Source organism: Castanea sativa, chromosome 5 (assembly GCF_040712315.1).
Source record: "Castanea sativa cultivar Marrone di Chiusa Pesio chromosome 5, ASM4071231v1".
Lineage (NCBI taxonomy): Eukaryota > Viridiplantae > Streptophyta > Magnoliopsida > Fagales > Fagaceae > Castanea > Castanea sativa.
In genome coordinates, this window is record NC_134017.1 from 79,088,570 (window position 1) to 79,109,514 (window position 20,945).

General features: G+C 35.0%; 3 protein-coding genes and 1 pseudogene across 4 annotated transcripts; 1 reads left to right on the plus strand and 3 right to left on the minus strand.

Annotated features, from left to right (window-relative positions):
• The first annotated feature begins 5,506 nt into the window (after positions 1 to 5,506).
• Positions 5,507 to 11,907, plus strand: LOC142636767 (uncharacterized). 2 transcript variants are annotated; one of them, XM_075811060.1, is made up of 4 exons: positions 5,507 to 6,202; positions 6,413 to 6,568; positions 9,850 to 10,421; positions 10,953 to 11,907. In XM_075811060.1, the coding sequence occupies exons 1-4, from the start codon at positions 5,680 to 5,682 to the stop codon at positions 11,727 to 11,729; spliced, it is 2,028 nt and encodes a 675-aa protein (XP_075667175.1). In that variant the 5' UTR covers positions 5,507 to 5,679; the 3' UTR covers positions 11,730 to 11,907. The 2 variants fall into 2 exon arrangements, with proteins under 2 accessions (XP_075667175.1, XP_075667176.1); XM_075811061.1 differs by having other exon boundaries at positions 6,413 to 6,562.
• A 3,283-nt stretch (positions 11,908 to 15,190) lies between these two features.
• LOC142635889 (uncharacterized) lies at positions 15,191 to 16,029 on the minus strand. Its single transcript, XM_075809946.1, has 3 exons — positions 15,885 to 16,029; positions 15,654 to 15,733; positions 15,191 to 15,490 (listed from the first exon to the last, which is right to left on the minus strand). The coding sequence occupies exons 1-3, from the start codon at positions 16,027 to 16,029 to the stop codon at positions 15,191 to 15,193; spliced, it is 525 nt and encodes a 174-aa protein (XP_075666061.1).
• Positions 16,030 to 16,095: 66 nt separating this feature from the next.
• On the minus strand, positions 16,096 to 16,596 carry LOC142635890 (uncharacterized). The gene has a single exon (XM_075809948.1). The coding sequence runs from the start codon at positions 16,594 to 16,596 to the stop codon at positions 16,096 to 16,098; it is 501 nt and encodes a 166-aa protein (XP_075666063.1).
• A 927-nt stretch (positions 16,597 to 17,523) lies between these two features.
• LOC142635891 (uncharacterized) lies at positions 17,524 to 19,930 on the minus strand (annotated as a pseudogene).
• Positions 19,931 to 20,945: the final 1,015 nt, after the last annotated feature.

Consider the following 20,945-nt stretch of genomic DNA (forward strand, 5'->3'; position numbering starts at 1 on the left):
CTTGCCATTCCAAAATTGATCCCAACACCTAAGAATCAAGATATGAACTGATTGAGAAATGCTTCTTCCCAGTGGAATTAGAAATTTTGGTTAGGGCATTACATGTGCACATTTCCACACCAAACATAACATAACTGTACAAAAAAAGAAAAAAAAAATCCTATTAACATACACTCTTAAAGTATTTATTAATAGATCACTTTTAAAAAAGTTTTAATAGATGGGAAATATAAAAATCTATTAAAAATACAAGTTTCTTTTTAATTTTTCATTAACCAATGCTTTTATAGGGCATCCAAGAAAAGAAAAATAATAAGTCTTGGATTTGGTCATAGCTGTGAGTTTAAAAGTTATTGAGTTTGAGTGGTGTGTTTTGCAAAAATATTGTGTCACGACGCAGATAGCTCTAATGTGTTCAAAAATACCTCGCGTCATTAACAGCGAAGTTAAGTAGACTAGGTTAATAATCACACACACACGAACTGTAACACCCCGACCCAATTTTATAGTTAACTATGTGTTTAAGTGGTTAATTATTATCTTAAGCCACTTTCTTTCTATAATTAATATAAGAGTATTTTATAAATATATTATTTTATAATGTTTTTGGATAATAATTGTAAAGATTATAAATAATTGAATAGCTAATTGTATTATATATATATACTAAGTATGTACAAAACTATTTTAAGTGGTTTAAGTTATTACATATATAGTTGGTGTTTTAATTATGTGTGATGCATGAGTTGTTATGGTGGAAATTTCCACCCACACATGCAACCAATAGAAATTCAACACACATAAAGCTAAAGTATCATGCATATTGACAAACCCCAAAGACCAAGACTTGGCCTTCCATGCAATGAACAAGCTCCACCTAGTTTCTTTGACTTTTCTCAAGACACTAGAATTTCCAATAAGCCTTCTCTATTTCCCACAGATCCACACAAATCAGAAAATCACCTCACTTTACTCTCTTTTCTCTTAAAGAAAGAGCTAGAACCTCTCTTAAGTCTTTTCTCTCAAACCCACGGTCAACACCTCAAAAAGAAGGATAAGTTCCATGTAATTTATTGTTCATACTCTCTCAAATAAACTAGAAAATCAAAGACTCTTTCAAGCTCTCTACCTCTCATACTTTCGGGTCCAGCCACTAGGAAAGGGAAATCCTTTCATGCAAGAGTGATTCCACTTCTATTTTTCCCTCAAAAACCAGAAAATTAGTTAGGTTCTAGCTACTCTCACCTTAGAATCCATAGTTTCTTCATGAAATTTTTGGTAATGGTATTTGTGGTTTGTAAAATTAGGAAATCATGAACTTGTAAATTTATATTTATGCGCTGTTTTAAGAAGCTTTGAAATTGTGTTGATGGTTTGTTGAAGATAAATTAGGGTTTTTACAAATTAATGATTGTATATGAGTAAGGAAGTAAGAAAAAGTTGGGATGAGTACTTTTGATGTTACTGCTGGGATTTTTGTTGTATTTGATTTTGCTCTAAATGGTTAAATAACTATATATAAGTGTTTTATAACATGTCTAATGAGTGTATAAAAATCCCCATACGAAAATACCATCGTCTGATAATTGTTTGTGAATTTATAAGAAAAACGTTTCAAAGCTGTCACTGTGACAGATTCTGTGTTTACACATGGTGAATTATGTATTAAATCATATACAGTGAATTTGGGTGCTAGGGATAATTCCTATGAATTCTAAGACACATATGGTTGTTATGGAAGTGGTCTCACAGCATTTGGATCAACATAAAATTAATGGTTTAATTTCTAAGTTGCATGAATTTCTGCCAAGACAGATTTGAGCATGTTGCCTTGTACGATTTTCAGTAAATTATGTTTTTATGCTTTGACTCCGAAATTGATACGGTTTTTACTAGACATCCAGAGGAGTGGCTCTATAAAATTTCATGAGAATTTAGATGTGTTTAGATGGCCCATTTGTATTTTACAAATGAGGCATATGCTGCTGGAATAAAAACAATGAACAGTAAGGGACATGCCTAACTTTGAGGATTTAATTCTAAAGTTAGGGTGAATGATTTGAGTTATAATTTATTATGCTCATCATTTAGTATTTCTAAATCATAGATAAATTTTGTATAACTTGGTTCAAGGTTTGGTACTCAAAGGAGGGGTTCTAAACCATCCGATTGTTATTTTTATGAAGTTGTATTGTTCAATGGGTTGTATATTGTCATGTGAGTATTGTCATGTGAGTGTATATGGTTACATGACTATGCTTAAAGGATTTTATGTTTATGCATGCTTTATTACCCTAATCTCAAAGAACCTTTTGAAATGAAGTTGGCTCTTCTAGAGATATGATAATAATATGAGAATGTGGGTTTCTCTATAGTTTAATACGTTATGGTGTTGATGAATGTATCATTTGTTTGGGGAATCTCCTTGAGGTGGGATTATGACTTCCTTGATTTTAAGAGATAGACTTTGAGATGAATGTGTAAGTTTATTTTAAGGTATAATTTATAGTAATAAGCTTTGATATTTGGTTTAGAAGTTACCAGTACTGAAGTCTAATCTCCTTCGATTGTAGGCTCTCGATTCCTTTGCTTTCAGGTAAGGGATAAGTTATATGAGCATTTGGTAAGTCATGAGGTTATTTTAAAGTATATTATGCATTAAAAGGCTTTTGATTAGAAATATGACATATAATCATGTTTTAGACAAAGATGTGTTCGTGGGCTTTCAAAATCTTATGTATATGATTTAAGCATATTGATGTCATTACTAATTCCATGAACATGATGTTTAAAGAAAAGAATGGAAATGCTATTATTATGAAATGTGATGAAAAATAAGAATTTTTAGTATGATGTATAAGTATAAAATGTTTTCGGGTTATGTCCTCTGATGATCTGAACTCTGCCAGTAAAGGTTTAATTACTAGCTTTCCATGGAAAATGTATTCTGATTGGCCATTAAAAGTGGGACTGGCTCTGCTGTACCCGCCATTGTTGGTTACGACCAACTTGTGGAGGAAGTCAACCTACCCTCATGGTTGAAAGATATGTATTATGATGTGATCTTGGGAATATCTAGCATTTTGGGGAATGCTGGATGCCTAGCACAGTGGTGCTAGAAACCTCCCAAATAAGTATAGATTTATTAGATATGGACTAACCAATATGTTATGAATAACTATATTATTTTATTAATCATGAGAGAATGATTTGTTTAAATGCATTATGTAAAGTTAAAAGCTCTCATGAAAAGAAGTTTATGATGAAAAGAAAAGCTGTTCTTTAAAGAGAAAAGTTTCTGAAGTTTTGTTGTGTTTTAAAGATAAAGAATCTGATGAAAATGTTTTAGCGTTCTATAAAAATAAAGCTTCTGATGAAAGTACAAGTTTACGTTAAAAAAAATATATCAGATATCTGCTTTTTATAAAACGTTAAGTTTTATGACTATGAAAGTTATAATATTTTACGAGAAGAAGCTTATAAAGAAAAGTCTTCTTATTTGTTAAAATGTTTATAGTTTAAGACAAAGTTACCAATTATCTGATTTAAGTTATAATGATTATTTTGTAACAAGAACACACACACACACACACACACACACACACACACATATATATATATATATGTATGTAGATGATTTTTAAACAATCAATATTATATTTGGTGACTTTGTAAGAAATGAAATAAATTCAATCTGAAAGGTTTTAGTAATATTAATCTGATAAGAAAAATGAGAACAATTATTTTCTATGAAAAATGCATACGTTATTATTATGAATAGTATAAAATACTATGCATGAAAAGATGTTCTCTTATCTGAACATTTATAAAATGAAATAATTTGATTTACATGCATTCTTATTAAATTCTTATGTATCTTACCCTTACTGAGCTGCGTAGCTCATCCCTTCCACCCTTTCAGTTACAGGTTTTATTTTGGAGCAGAGGGAGCCTTGGTCGAGTTTTGGAAGGAGCTAGTTTTAGTTTTAAAGGTATAGATCTCAAATTAGCTTTTGATGTTTAGCTTTGTAGTACTGTGTATTTTAGGATCTAATGAAAGTTGTGTACCTTAAAGTATTAAGAGATGTATTATGTGAAATTCAGAAATTGAGTAACTGGTGGATTATGTTATTCTTTGAGTACAATGTTATTATTTGAGTACAGTGTAGATGCTCTGAATGTCAAATGAAAAGTTATATATTTTAAGTAAAGAAACAAGAATGAAAAGAAAGAGGAAAGCTTTTGTAAAAGTTTTTGTTAAACGTTAAGTTTGTTCTTGTTAATATCAAGTTTAAGTTTGATATTAACATGCTGGTCATAGTCATAAATCCAAGCATCGAGTTTGGGCCGTGACACGAACCCTTTCCATTCATAAAAATAAAAAAAAGATAAAATTTACAATTGTACATTTACACGGCAAAAATAGCATTACTTAAAAAAATATATATAGTACAAATCATTTAAAGTATGCCGCACTATCTGAGCCCACAAATGTCTAAAAAAATCTAACAATAATTGCTATAAAGCTAAAGTTAAAGCTTAGTTGGAATACAAGTTATTGTTGCCACGTTTTCAGATCCTGCATTTTGTAGCTTTTTTTTTTTTTTTTTCAACGTGCATGAATAGTAACAAGTACTGTTTATGTACGTTATTTCACTGTGCAGGAGACCAATTTCACTGTTTATGCACTGTAGCTGCACTATTCATGCACTGTTTATGGGACCCACAAGCATTTTATTCAGAAAAAAAAATATAAAAATGAGTTCCCAGCACTATTTACATATTTAAAAATTATTTTATTACAGTGTTCAGTTTTCAGTTCTCAATTCTCGCGATTATAATTGATCAGGACTGAGCACCATTATCTGAATAAATTTCTTTACTTTAATATTTTCCTTCAAAGTAACCAAACCTCCATACCTATAAACCAGCTTTTCTGATTTCAAGTAACCAAACCAAAGTTTAAGTTTGATATTAACATGCCGGTCATAGTCACAAATCCAAGCATCGAGTTTGGGTCGTGACACAAACCCTTTCCATTCATAAATAAAAAAATAAAAAATAAAAAAAAGATAAAATTTACAATTGTACATTTACACGGCAAAAATAGCATTACTTAAAAAAAAAATGTAGTACAAATCATTTAAAGTATGCCGCACTATCTGAGCCCACAAATGTCTAAAAAAATCTAACAATAATTGCTATAAAGCTAAAGTTAAAGCTTAGTTGGAATACAAATTATTGTTGCCACGTTTTCAAATCCTGCATTTTGTAGCTTTTTTTTTTTTTTTCAACGTGCATGAATAGTAACAAGTACTGTTTATGTACGTAATTTCATTGTGCGGGAGACCAATTTCACTGTTTATGCACTGTAGCTGCACTATTTACGCACTGTTTATGAGACCTACAAGCATTTTATTTAAAAAAAATGTAAAAATGAGTTCTCAACACTATTTACATATTTAAAAATTATTTTATTACAGTGTTCAGTTTTCAATTTTCCGTTCTCAATTCTCAATTCTCGCGATTATAATTGATTAGGACTGAGCACCATTATCTGAATAAATTTCTTTACTTTAATATTTTCCTTCAAAGTAACCAAACCTCCGTACCTATAAACGAGCTTTTCTGATTTCTGAAAACATTCCTCCCTCCCTTTCCTCTTCACAGCATCAATTGATGGCTTCCACGGGAGAAAAAAGGGTCGTTTTTAAAGATCATGAATCAAATGGAAAGCTGTACGAAGCTCTACTGAAAGAAGACACGAAAGCAGTGTTAAAACTCTGTGCAGATATGGAGGACCATGCCTTGCACATACTGACTATACACGAAGACACAGTACTCCACAAGGCCGCTTACTCGAAACAAGCTGACTTGGTACTCAGTCTTCTCAAACACTTGCCTTCCTGCCATGACAACAAATTGGGCCGCAAAAACCGTTCTGGAAACACAATCCTCCACGAGGCAGCTACTCTCGACCACGGAAGCTCGGTGAAGGTAGCAGAAGAGATGATAAAGAGAGATCAAAAGTTGTTAAGAGAGATCAACGAGCTTGGAGAAACTCCACTCTTTCGAGCAGCTCGCTATGGTAAAACTGAGATTTTCAACTTTCTGGCAGATGAAGAAAAGGACACGCAACAGTCTGTTCAGAGGAATGACAAGACCACTATTCTTCACATCGCCATCCTTTCTCAGCACTTTGGTTAGTTCCCTAGCTCGCTTTAACTAGTCCCAGGAAACAGCTTGTGAAATTGTATTTTCAAAACCCGATTACAGTACACATATTGTGTTTGTGCAACTAGCTAGCTATATCACCATTCTCATTGTATTTACATAATTTCTCCTTTGATGGTCTTGATTTTCTTTGTGTTTTGGATTGTGGTTTCCATACCCAAAAATGGCATAAGAGCAGGTTTAGCTTTGGAAATCGCTACACACGAACGGTTCAGATATTTGGTTGGTGAAAGAGACGAAGATGGGATGACCGCTCTTCAGCTTCTCTCATGCAACCCCAAAGCTTTTGAACCGGTACGCAGACGTGGATTCCTCAAGAGAATTTCCAGTAAGGGTAAATATCATAAAGTCAATATAATCAACACTATTTTCCTTCTTTTGTTCTTCTCAGCACATATAAATGGTGTGATTTTCTTTTTTATATTTCTTGTCAAAAGGAATTTTTTATTTCATATATAATATTTCTTTAATGTCAAGATCCAGCTAAGGGAGGGCAAAACCATAAAAATTACTCGTCCTGCTTATTCCACCTTGCCCAACTATGTCCACTCATCTTGTAGAGGTAACTAGGTGAGGATGGGTTTTACTCCCCTGTCCTGTCTTGTCTCATTCCACCCTACTCTGTTCTCCGGTTCTATCTCATCCCATCTTGCCCCTATTGCTTTATCTTCTTTTTATCTTTTTCTTCTTTTTCTCGCTCTCATAACTGCTCATTTACTTTCTCTCACATCTGGAGTAAATTTCGTATTGAATGATAGCAGAATCAAAATATTTTGATACTAAGAGGGCGTTTGGATTCGCGTTTCTGCGTCCACGTTCACGTTCACGTCCACGTTTTTGTTTTTGTTTTTTTTTTTAACCCAGCCGCATGTATTGACTTTTCAGTCATGAACAGTGCACAAATGTACTGTTTATGGGTCTCACAAATTTCACTTTTCAGCAACTTTTTCATTAAAAATAGGTCCCACAGTATTATTCACACATTTAAAAATTATTTTACTACAGTGTTTTCAGTTTTCAGTTTCAGCAAAATAAGTTATATCCAAACGGACTCTAATTGATATTGGTATATTGTTTCAAGGTTAATGCTATTTATAAATTCTCACACACATATATACAGTTGTATGTATGTATTTATTATATCTTTATAACATGTTATTAAAATCTATATATTTTGTAAGCTCAAATATTAGCCTAAATGCATTAAATTAATGTATTAGATTAGGTGAAATGTTTTATAACTTTTTCTTAATTTTAATTTTTTATTGTAAAAACTAGTACCAATTTTATGGTTGATGCCAAATTTATATCACCGAACATGACCCGTACGAGTACAATATTAACTTCATCATTAATGTCGATGCTACCCAATTTTGGATAACTAATACCTCTAACTCACTCTGATTCCATTCTGAGTTTTTCCAACCCCATTTATATAGGGGGTGGAACACCTCGATCCAATCCCGCCTATCAATGGTTGAACTCCTTCAATCATAGTATCTGTGGTTGAACTCCTTCAATCATAGAGCTAGACTCCTTCAATCATAGAGCTAGACGTAATATTCTGTTGTTGATTTAAATCTCTTCATTTATTATTATTGTTATTATTATTTGTCTATGATTGTAATAGTTCAAGAAAGTATTCTTATGTACACCGTAGTTAATGTAAGCTCCATATTTACTGAATGTATTTTGATACAAGATAGAAATCATATTCTAATCTTATTTAAGTATATAAGTATGCAAAACTCTTTTTTGAAAATTTGAACTCAACTTTAGCCTTACATAATTTCACATATATTTACCATTTTTTTTTTTGCTGAAAATATATTTATCATATTTTATTTTAGGTCATGTTAACGAATGCTCTTAGAAGATTGATTAATAATCCATTTTAAGAAAGTTTTGACATCGCTCTTATGAAAAATGAAAAAAAATGTTAAAACATTAATTGTTTTTCTTTCTTTCTCTATAAAAACTTTTTTTTTAAATAAATTATTAAACAATATTCTAAGAGCATTGGTTAAGATTTTTTTTTTCCTTATTATTACTTAACGTATGAACTGTGTACATTTTGTGCAATAATCAATGTCAATAGTTCGTTGGGTTAAAGTCAAATCATTTTAAATGTATTAAGCTTTTAGGACAGTCATCTTCAATGATTAAGGAGTCACATTTAATGATGTCCAATAGTTTGGTACGTGAACTGAAAAGTCATTCATTTTTAAATGTATTAAAATTTTAGGAAAGAGTGTCACATATTCTGTGTCGTGTTTAAGTATGCGGTAATTACCGTGCATTTTTAGTGCGGTGGTCACTTTACAAATATAAATATTTGTGAGATGTAAGAAATAAGGGCCAAGGTTCAAGTCTCCAGAAAGGGAGCTTCACACACATATACACTTAGATTAGATTAGAGTAGAAATTCTATCTTGTATAAAAAAAAAAAAAGTATGCGACAAAAATGGTATAATTAGTATTCGGGATGAAACCACTGCTCCAAGGGGAAGCAGTGATCACTCTATAAGTGTAAATGCTTGTGGGGTGTGGGGGATAAGGACCAGAATTCAAGTCTCTAGGAGAGAACTTCACACACATATATACTTAGATTAGGATAGATTAGAAATCCTATTTTGTAAAAATAAAAAAATAAAAAAACTTATTTTACATCGTTAAAAAACTATTTTATCTATTTGCCAATTTATTTTACAACTCACCTTACATTTTAGTTTTTATTTTTATATACAACCTAATTAAATAATATGAATTATCTAATAAAATAAAAAAGTATTATTTTATTTCGCTCACTTTTTCTTTTCACACACAATCACATATTAAAATAATATATATATGTTTTACAACTTATGAACGGTAGATTGCAAACTTTTTTTTTTTTTTGGGTAAAAATTGCAAACCTTTTTAAGTTTACAAACCTAGATAGAGTGAGTTTTGGGTGGCTTAGGTTGTTAAAGAGCAACTAAGAGGTGTTTACACCCCCAATGCTATATTCTCTTAAAAATGTAATTTTTTTTATCAAAATAATTAAAAATAAATACAATAATAAGCTGCTAACCTCTCATCTTGAATTTTCATAAACTTAAATAGTACATTGACCAATAATTTAATAAGTTTTTTTTTATAAACTTATTAAATTATCAGTTCGTGTCCTTTTTTCAATTTCGGACCGACAATATTGTAGCACAATTATATAGTTTATTGGCTAATACATCATTTTTTACTTTTATATATAACTATAATTTCTAAGGCTACATGGTTAAATGTATATTGTAGTTAAAGGCATTGTTTCTGCCTTAGAATTTGTCGTTTACAGACTATAGTTCATCTTTAAGCCTTTTTTTATAGGGCTTTTATTTATTTATTAATTAATAATAAAAAAAGATATTAAACCCTACAAATCCTTACAGACCTTTAAAATACAATATTGAATAGTTCTTTGGTAATGAAATTGCTTAAGGTTACTAGGATAAAATCTTTGAATGATTTGATGGATGAATTTAGAAGAGCCTGGAATTTTTTATTTACTTATAATTTTCTTAGCAATTATGTGTTTATGATGTCTATATAAAGCTACTAATTACTTTCACTCTTCAAAAGTCAAAATGTGCTGTAGTTCGGCCGAGAGCAATGACATTTCCAAGGAAAAGTTAAGCCATGAATCAGCGTTAGAGCTTGCCAAATTGTTAGTAAAAGAAGATACCTCATGGGAGATCACTAGTTCTGGAATTGACACGAGTAAACCAAGGCTGCACAAATATGGAAGTACTGATGTTTCAACTACAAATGAGAATGTGGGTAACCCAGAACAGCTGCCCTCTTCTATTTCTTTGCAACCAGTACTGAAACTTGGAGGAATTACGCCATTGTTTCTAGCAACTAAGTCAGGGTGCATAGAGATCGTTAGAGAAATACTTGAAATATACCCTCAGGCAGTTGAGCACATTGATAATGAAGGGCGGACCATATTGCATGTAGCTATCAAGTACCGCCAGTTGGAGGTTTTCAAGCTTGTGTTGACAATGGAAGTAGCAATGAGGTGGCTGGTTCGAAGGCTTGACAATGATGGGAACTCTATTCTGCATATGGTTGGAATAAAAAGAGACGATTATGTTCCTGAAAAATTGCGAGGCCCTGCACTCGAATTGCAGGAGGAGCTGCTCTGGTTTGAGGTGCTATTTTTAATAACACCACTCTCATTATTACTAAAACATTATCAGTCTACTTTTGTGTGTGCGGTTTCAATTGAAATCGATAAATACCTGTTTCTTATATTTAATTGTGTACATACTGTAATCTCGTTAAAATTTTAGCTGATATGAAATTGGGTACGTATTTCTATTATCTGAACCATACAATAGATCAATTTAAAATGTAGAAGATCCTAATCAACAAATAAAAGTAGTTGCAACTAGCAATGAATTTTAGGCTAACTGCATTTTTTTTTCTCAGTTTCTCAAATATCCCCTCAATAGCCTTATTTAGTTAAAAATAGTAAAATTTAAGTATAATTCCTTAAGGGTTGTACCCTAAGCTTTTCAATTGAAATTGTACTTAGTTTTGGGGAACTTACAATCTCTTAATCCAGTAGAGGGATTTAATTGATTTAGCCGATCTGATGTATATATAATCAAGATGGCCTCTTCAAAGGATGTATTTTTGGCTGGTCAATGTGGTTCTCATGTATTTGTTTATGTGTGCAGCGAGTAAAGTCTGTCACAAAAGCCCATTTCGTTGATCATCGGAACAAGAATAAGCTTACTGCTGAAGGCTTATTTGCTAAAAACAACACAGAGCTCCGGAATGGTGCCAGAGATTGGCTAAAGCACACTGCAGAAGGATGCTCTATTGTGGCAGTTCTCATCGCGACAGTTGCCTTTGCCGCAGCCTACACAATACCAGGAGGTCCTAATCAGAATACTGGTGTTCCAGTGCTTCTCAATCAATCTTTCTTTGTGGTTTTCACAGCAACTGATGTACTCTCACTTACCTGTGCTTTGACCTCAGTGGTTATATTTCTTTCAATCCTCACTGCACCATTTCGATTGGAAGACTTCAAGCATTCGCTTCCTAACAAGCTCATGCTAGGCTTCACATTTCTTTTTCTCTCCGTTTCAATGATGATGGTATCATTTTCTGCAACAATCATCCTCATGATACGTAGTAAAGAAAGGTGGACAAAAATTCTCCTCTATTCACTTTCTTTCCTTCCAGTTGGCATCTTTGCACTAGCATATTTCCCTCTTTATCTTTCTCTGTCAAAAACTTACAAGTACTTGCTCAAGAAAATAATGGAGGCATTTCCTTGCCGTACTATGTCTACGGACACCTATTTCTTCTACAGCAATCGAAAAGCCGAAATTCGTAGTTCCTCCATTCGCCTTCAAGGTGGGAGCAATAATAATTCCTGTCGAGACAACTCAGTGGGAGAACACTGTGGTTGTCATGATACATCACAGACCATGCAATTCCCGGTTTAAGAAAGCCAAATTGTTGAACTTATGAAAAACAGTCTTCTGTCTTGATAGGCGTAGGAATTCTTCATGGGCACTAGAGAGACAGACAGTGTTGATATGTATATAACTCTTGAATTTATGGTTTCTATAATATTGTTTGGTCTGATATATAGTATTTAATTAACTCTTGAATTTTTGGTTACTATGGAATTGTTCTAGCTAAAATATATATATATATATATATATATATATATATATATATATATATATATATATATATATATATATATATATAAACACTTCGATTTAATTACTATCTGGACTCGCTCTTGGGTCTTAACTGTCCAAAGCTTCCTAAGGTTGCAAAAGAGAATATAGAGGCAGCCAACTGATTAGAGGAATGCCTATTTTTTTCTTTCTCATTATATAGATTAACATTCCATGAAATAAATTTATAAAGTCTCCTAAAAGAAAAGAAAAGAAAAAAAAAAAAAAACCTTAGCATGTAAAAGAATGTTTGAGGTTGTGATGAGTTCCACCAGGTATGAGTTTAAAATAATAATGTATCTTTTAGTTCTCTTGAAAGATTTGATTTTACAAATAGAAAAAGAAAATTAAAAAATCACTTTCACACGTTATAATCCTTGAACATAACAGTTGTTACACTTTATGAGAAACTAGTAAGTTGCCCATACGATGCACGGATAATATTGTAATGTTTTATGTAAGATAAGTTTGGAGAATGTTGTATATATATTATACCATAATTGTCATAAAACTTTGTTAGTAATGAGTTTATTATAAAAAGTAACAAAAACTAAACAAAATAATGAAATAAAGATGAAAAAAACCTTAATACACAAAAATGTTAAAATCCTCGATTCATACATTATTGAATTTCATAGAAAAGAAAGCACACACCACATATAGATCATTATACAATCATCATTAAACCAAAACTCAAAAAAAAAAAAAAAAAACATTAACCCAAAACTCAATTTATTGTAGGAAAATAGTCAATATGTATTTCTTTAATGAAATATCAAGAGACTTACTCGAGAAAGAAGCTTTGGAGTCTAAAGAATGTGGATTGAATACTCGTGTTGTTTTTCCTCTGCAAATTCAATTGCCATTGACTAAATCCCCTCCACCCTATCACTGCACACCCTTGGTGTGATGGTCACTCCACAAGTATAAGTGCTTCTGGGCGTATAGGGGGCAAGGCCGGGGTTTAAGTCTCTAAGAGAGAGTTTCACACACATATACATTTAGATTTGACTAAAGTAAAATTTCTATTTTGTATAAAAAAAATAAAAATAAAAATAAAAATAAAAACCCTCCACCCTAGATCATAACTGCTTGATCCATATAATCCAATTTGTGATTTACAACATGTTTAGCTTTTGTTTATTTTGAAAATACCAATCTACTAAAGTCATATGCGAAGATTAAACAATCTTGAAAGGATAATGACAATGAGACTTTTACACTAAATAAACAATTATTGATTTCTCAGTTCTAGATTTCAAGCATCTTTTGGAAATTGATATACACAATAACACAACCTATAAAAGAAAATAGGAAAACAAAGAATCTCACGATCTTAACCCTACCGATTGTAAGTGAAGAAATGAAATTTTAAAAGTAACAAAAGATAGCTTGAACTCATACATGTCAAAGCCACTTAATGTGCAATGGATAGCCACTGGCTACAACAAAAGATTACAAGAGCAATAGGTTTCTTCCATTGGCTCGGTGTTTTAAAAAATTGTGAATATGGAAGCAAAATTTGAGAGTAGCAGTAGTTTAGGAAATTTAACTATTAAAAGTTTTTTTTTAAGAGAAAGAAAGTTTTTTTAAGAGAGAAAGAAAGAGAATGAAGGCATATGGTCAAAGTTGAGAGGGGAAGGCAAAGCGTGAGAGAGTGGTTGGGGAGTCAAAGATTTAGAAAATCTTACATTAATTATTATAGCAGAGTATTGATAATGTAGATAATGTGAAAACAAAAGGCAAAAACCAAAACGTCATTTTGGAGGCAAGCTGTGATTAATGCATCTACACAATCATAAAGGCAGAAACTTTTTAAATAACTAACGTAAAAACTTGCCGTACCAACAAAAAAAAAAAAACTAACAGGGGAGGGAGACTTTGTTTATGAGATGTTTATATGTAAATTCATAACCATAAAATAATAATGATTATAATAAATAATAGATATGGATTTGGATTTGTGTAATTTAGGTAACAAAAATGCTAGAATATTATCTATCTCGATTTCATTAATTATTAGTATCTCTTTTTATTTAAAAAATAAAAAAACTGAAACATTTGGTATACTAAAAGACATGAAGAAGAGAGAGAGTTGTGATGTAAACTCAGTCAATTAATGGGAGAGTTGGATGATTGTAGAGAAACTTCATAGGAGGTGCCACTTGGCAAAAGCTTAGACCTTCACACAATGAGGTCTCTGCTTTTATATATATATATATATATATATATATATATATATATATATATATATATATATATATATATTGATATTAATAGGAGAAGTGTTTAACAAACTCAAGATGGTAGGCTAGAGACCTCTAGTATGGTAATAAGATGTTAGAATTATATGATTAAATGATTAAATTTATCATTTTTCAATAGTTTAAATTTTTAAGACAACTGATAATTTAATATGGTATTAGGGCCAAAATGAGATTTTGCCAAAGTTCAGTTTAACACTTAGAAGATTATATCGCTGTGTTAATTTTTCTTAAACTTGTGGCCTAAGGAGCCGAACAAGGACTAAGTTCAGTTTAACACTTAGAAGATTATATCGCTGTATTAATTTTCCTTAGACTTGTGGCCCGAGGAGCCGAACAAGGACTAAGTTCAGCTTAACACTTGGAAACTTTTATTGCTGTGTTAATTTTCCTTAGACTTGTGGCCCGAGGAGCCGAACAAGTACTAAGTTCAGCTTAACACTTGGAAGCTTTTACTGCTCTGTTAATTTTCCTTAGACTTGTGGCCCGAGGAGCCGAACAAGGACTAAGTTCAGCTTAACACTTAGAAACTTTTTTTTTTTAACTATTCCAATAAAGGAACACTCATAAAATATATTGACAATTTATACACTACGAAAAAAGACCTTACATTTAATAATAGTAACGCATTAAATTGCTTACATTCTAGGGACGACGAACTGATTTTTCATCTAAATCTTCCAAGTAATAAGCCCCAATGCCTGCTACAGATGTTATTCTATATGGCCCTTCTCAGTTAGGACCCAATTTACCCCAAGCAGGATTTTTTGTTGTTCCCACTACTTTTCTTAGAACTAAATCTCCTGGCACTAGGGGCCTCGGCCTCACCCCTTTATCATATGTTTGTTTGAGCTTTTGTTGATAATTGCCCATCTTCACGCTGGCTACTTCTCTTCTTTCCTCAATAGTATCCAAATTATCAAGTAGCATGCACTGGTTTCCCTCTTCACTATACTATTCAAATCTCAAGGTTGGGAAACCTAATTCCAGAGGGATTATTGCTTCTATCCCATATGTCATTGAAAAAGGTGTCTCACCAGTCGACCTACAGAGAGTAGTGCGATAAGTCCATAATACATAAGGTAGCTCCTCTACCCATCTTCCTTTAGCATCATCTAGCCTCTTCTTTAGTCCAGCCAAAATAACCTTGTTAGTGGCCTTCGCTTGACCATTTCCTTGAGGATACGTCGGTGTTGAATACCCATTTCTTATTCCTAGACCCCCGCAATACCGTCGGAAGGCTTTGCTATCAAACTGAAGCCCATTATCAGAGATCAAAGTATGCGGGATTCCAAAACAAGTAACAATATTCTTCTAGATAAACCTCTTAGCATCCGTATCTCTAAGCCAGGGCCTCGGCCTCTACCCACTTAGTAAAATAGTCTGTACCGACGAGGAGCTATCTTCTATTACCAACCGCCCTAGGAAAAGGTCCAACAATATCCAAGTCCCATTTAGCAAACGGCCATAGACTAGACAATGGATTTAGGACTCCCCCTGGTTGATGAATATTAGGTGCAAAACCTCTGACACTGGTCACACTTCTTGGCATACTCCTGAGAAGCTTTCTGCATATTTGACCACTAATATCCCTGCGTTATGGCCTTATGAGCTAAAGATCTTCCCCCAGTGTGACTTCCGCATATACCTTCATGTAATTCTTCCAGTATAGGCTCAACGGCTTCAAGGTGTACACAGAGCAGATATGGTCCCGAGTAAGAGCGCTTGTATAACTTCTGCTCCTCAGAAAGCCAATAACAAGGAGCACTTCTCCGTACCTTCTCTGCCTCCATTTTATCTTCAGGTAATAATCCATGCTTTAAAAAGGTAATGATTGGATCCATCCAGCTCAGTCCCACCTAAATGCTATAAATCCCGATTGCCAAGATGCTAGCAAGACTAGAATTCATCAAATCTTCCACCATCACCGTCTGAGGAAGCTTCGATCCCACAGACGTGGCCAGCATGGCCAATGAATCTGCATGGGCATTTTGTCCCCTAGGAATTTGTCTCACTTTAAACTGTTCAAACGTGCTCAACGCACATCTCACCCTATTGAGATATTTTTGCATCCTTTCATCTCTAGCTTCAAACTCCCCATTGACTTGCCCGACTACTAACCTAGAATCGCAATAGAATTCTACCATCTTTCCTCCCAAGTTTTTAACCATTTGAGCACCTGCCAAAAGAGCTTCATACTTGGCCTCGTTATTAGTGGCTACAAATCCCAGCCGTAATGATTTTTCTATAATCAATTTCTCAGGAGTAATCAACACAATCCCAATTCCTACCCCTTTTCGGTTAGATGCCCCATCCGTATAGACTTCCCAGGGGAGAATCTTAACGAATCCAATCGACATCACTATGAGTATGACCTCTTCTTGCTTAATGCTGCCCTTCGTAAATTCTGCCACAAAATTGGCAAGAACCTATCCTTTGATAGTTGTACGAGGCATATACTTAACATCATAAGCTCCTAGCCTCATTCTCCATTTTGCCACTCGGCCAGTGTAATCTGACTTTCTCATGAGAGCCCGTAAAGGCAATTGGGTAAGTACTACCATTGTGTGGGCTTGAAAGTAATTGGGAAGCTTTCTTGTTGCATGTATGACAGCTAGCACAACCTTTTCCAAAGGTAAATACCGCTTTTCCGCTTCTTGCAAAGATTTACTAATGTAATATACCGGCTTTTGAATTTTGTCATCATTCTGTACAAGGACAAGACTTACAACATAATCCGTGATTGCCAAATAGGCATACAACACCTCTTCCTTCTCCAGTCTTGATAATATCGGTGGATTCGCCAAGTATTGCCTTAAATCTTTGAAGGCTTGATCACATTCATCAGTCAACTGAAAGTCTTTCCATTTATGCAAAAGATGATAATAAGGCCGACACCCGTTCGCAGATCGAGAAATGAACCGATTTAATGTTGCTGCCATACCAGTCAGCCTTTACACTTCCTTGGGATTCCGAGGAGGATGCAAACTCCTGATAGCCCTAATCTGATCGGGGTTAACTTCAATTCCCCTATGCGTTATCACATACCCAAGAAACTTTCCTGAGCTTACTCCAAAAGAGCACTTAGAAGCATTCAAACGCAGTTTATGCCTCCTTAGGACCAAGAAGGTTTCTTCCAAGTCCATCAAATGGTCTTTTACCCTTTTGCTTTTAATTACCATATCATCAATATATGCTTCCATGTTATGCCCCAACTGCAATTCAAACATTCTAGTCACCATTCTTTGATAAGTGGATCCTGCATTCTTGAGACCAAAAGGCATTACTTAATAATGATTATTGCCATTAGGAGCACGAAAAGCTATTTTTTCCTGATCATCCAATGACAAAGGTATCTGATGATAACCCTGAAAAGCGTCCAGGAAGCTCATCCGAGGATGCCCAACAGTTGCATCTACTAGCTGGTCAATTCTCGGAATGGGGAAAGGGTCCTTTGGGCATACCCTATTCAAATCAGTGAAATCGACACAAACTCTCCACTTCCCGTTCTTCTTCTTAACCACAACAGTGTAAGCAAGCCATTCAAGGTAAAAGGTCTCTTTAATTGCCCCAGCCTGTTTTAACTTATTGATCTCTTCCTTTATAGCCTTGGCATGCTCCTGAGACACACGCCGAGGAGGTTGTTTGCGGGGCACCACCTCGAGACTAACATTCAAGTGGTGGCAAATGAACTCTGGGTCAATCCCCGGGACATCATATGTCATCCAGGCAAAAACATCAATATTAGCCTTCAAGAACTTAACTAATTCCACCTTTTCTAACGCAGGCAACTGTGATCCCACTTGAAAATATCTCTCCTTATCCTCCCCTATAAATACCCTGCCCAGCTCTTCAGCGTAATCTCCATCCAAGTTAGCATCCAACTCCTGGGTAGGTTTCTTTAACTGCTATAAAGTTTCTTGAGTTGCCCCCATCTCCAAATTCTTACCTGTTCTAACAATTGCGGACATTACACACTGCCTAGCTACTGATTAACTACCATGTAACCCTCCTACCTTTCCACAGATGGGATACTTCACCTTTACATGCAAAGTTGATGAAACTGCCCCCATTGCATGGAGCCATGGCCTAGCCAATATGGCCGTGTAAGGTGAATATGCCCTGACTACTATAAAGTTAACCTGGACCTCCTTGTCCTCAACCCGTACAGGCAACTTGATCATTCCCAGCGGAATTACCGGCTTCTCGTCAAAGCCTACTAACGGTGAATCATATTTTTCCACATCCTCGACTTTCAGATTTAAACCATTAAATAAGTCAAGATACATAATTTTCGCCCCACTTCCGTCATCCACCAAAACTCATTTCACATCATATCCCCCGATCCGAATAGTTACTACCAAAGCATCATCATGTGGTTGACATGTTTCCTCCTTATCTTCCTCGAAAAAACCCAATACCGGAGTTGCCGAGAACCTCATCCTTTTAGCCAGTTGACTTCCCCCTTCCACAGCCTTATCCCTAAAGCCACCATGCACGGACATTACCCGAGAAGGCTCTTTGGACCCTCTCCTTGGCTTTGCCAAAATGACATTAATAGTGCCCAAAGCTGGTCGAGGAGTATTACCGCGATACACTGTTGCCCCTTGGTGCTCAAATTGCCCTTCCGACCGAGATAAAAAATGATTGAGCTTTCCCGCCCTGGCTAATTGGTTCAAATGATCACGCAACGTCCGACATTCTTCTGTGGTATGTCCTTTGTCTTGGTGATAATGGCAATGAAGACTTTGATTTCTTAAGGATGCATCTCCACTCATTTTATTAGGCAATCTAAAATAAGGTTCATTCCGTATTTTCTCCAATATTTGGTGTACGGGTTCCTTGAACAGTGAATTAACCAAAGAGGTCCTGATTGGCAATGGATGACTTAGGAAATCTCGCCTAAGACAATTTCCTTGATACCCCATCCCCTGAAGATCTTTCTTCTCCGGAAATAGTTTTGCTTTTCCTTTGCTTTGAATTTGATCCTCCTCGACCCGTTTATACTTGTCTATACGGTCCATAAGCTAGCGCATATTTACAGCCGCTTTCATTATCAAGGACTTCCTCAGGCCGTGCTCAGTAGGGAGCCCCACCTTAAAAGTCCTCACAGCCACATCTTCAACATCTCCATCAATTTCATTATAGGTTTCCCAATACCAATCTAAATAAGTTTTGAGCATCTCTCTTTCCCTCATTGCCATAGACAGCAATGCATCCAAAGGCTTAGGACGCTACTACATGTTATGAACTGAGCCCCAAATGCCCTTCTCAGCTCTTCAAAAGACCTTAAGGATCCTTCCTTCAAAGCGTTAAACCACTGCATGGCCACTACATCAACGTTTCATTATTCGAGTGAACTGTCATCTTCTGATTAAAATGGCTAACGTGTTCCACAGGACCAGTCCTGCCATTATAAATGGTAAATACAAGTTGAGAAAACCTATGTGGGAGCTTTGCCTTGTTTCCCATACCTTGATATGACCATTCCCCAACTCGTTTTTCCTCCCTTTTCTTTGCCTTGCCCCTAGAAGAAGTAACGAAATGGGCCTCACTAAGAAGGGACTTAGATGCCTGATGATCATCCCCCCTTCGTCTTTCCTCGGAGCTATCACTGGATGAGTAAGATGGGTTCCGCCTACCATGTTTCCTCCGCTTCAGCCTTTTGCGCAAATAATCTATCTCTGATTGCATCTTTTGCAACTCATCATCACAAGAGACCTAACCCTCCTCTGTATGTGATCATCGTCCACCTGCTCAGTCACTATGATACGATTCCACCACCACACTCGGGGTGTGTAGCCTACCGTTTTTGCATTGCATGCTTATAGTTTGGTTCTCCCTTTGCGAACCCATTGATTCTTCCCTTTCCTGACTTGCCTCCGCCATTGATCTTCAAACCAGAATGTCACGCTTTATTGTTCCCACAGACGACGCCAATTGTAAGGACCAAAAATCAAACACCAGCCCAACAGCCACAGGAAGGTTTTATAATTCAAGGCCCAAAACAATACATTTGTTAGAGAGGGAACGAAACAATAAAGATATTGGCGCTCTGATCCAATTACCAAAATTAACAATACACTCTTTTAGACTCTTTCCCACCAACCCTCCTCCTTCCCTTCGTTTCTACATCTCCTATTTATACTCTTTACCCTTGCTATCTCAGTCCTTCATCTCTCACCTTGCTAGCCTCATTTGCTAACATTTTTCCATTTACCTATAGTTGGTAATGGAAAGACGTTCTAGTGCTGTACCTTGTACTGTTCAGGTCACCTCCATATTAATGCAACAGATAAAGCTAGTGTTCTCTATTCAATGTGGCCAGAAAGCTTGGTGTAGAGCATTCAATGTGGCGTTCACAGTTACCTACCCGCAATCTAGATATTTTCAATATCTCTCTAACGCATCACCGATTTACCCTTTGTATTTCCCCAGGTAATCCTACTTCTGCCTTCTCGGATCCTCGGGCCCTTAACTTCCATCCTCCTTTATTTCTTATACTTCACAGCTGATCCTCGGTCGTTCATCTTAAGTCCTCAGGTCTTCGGGTCCTCACAGTTGCAATTTTTGAGGGAGAGAAATTTCAAACAAACAGTCACCCCAATTAAGATTGAGGATGGGCAAGAAATCACATATGAAAATGCCACAACTGCCTTGAAGAGGGCTGTCCATTTCTATTAAGCCTTGCAAGCTAGTGATGGTCATT

Excerpts from the sequence above, each read along its gene's own strand:
- LOC142636767 (XM_075811060.1), top strand. The coding sequence starts at position 5,680 with ATGGCTTCCACGGGAGAAAAAAGGGTCGTTTTTAAAGATCATGAATCA. Across the intron at positions 6,203-6,412 it reads CATCCTTTCTCAGCACTTTG|GTTTAGCTTTGGAAATCGCT; the intron begins GTTAGTTCCCTA and ends GCATAAGAGCAG. Across the intron at positions 6,569-9,849 it reads CAAGAGAATTTCCAGTAAGG|TCAAAATGTGCTGTAGTTCG; the intron begins GTAAATATCATA and ends ACTCTTCAAAAG.
- LOC142635889 (XM_075809946.1), bottom strand. The coding sequence starts at position 16,029 with ATGGAGGCAGAGAAGGTACGGAGAAGTGCTCCTTGTTATTGGCTTTCT. Across the intron at positions 15,734-15,884 it reads ACTGGAAGAATTACATGAAG|GGGGAGTCCTAAATCCATTG; the intron begins GTATATGCGGAA and ends TTCATCAACCAG. Across the intron at positions 15,491-15,653 it reads TTGGACCTTTTCCTAGGGCG|TTTGATAGCAAAGCCTTCCG; the intron begins GTTGGTAATAGA and ends AATGGGCTTCAG.
- LOC142635890 (XM_075809948.1), bottom strand. The coding sequence starts at position 16,596 with ATGTCGATTGGATTCGTTAAGATTCTCCCCTGGGAAGTCTATACGGAT.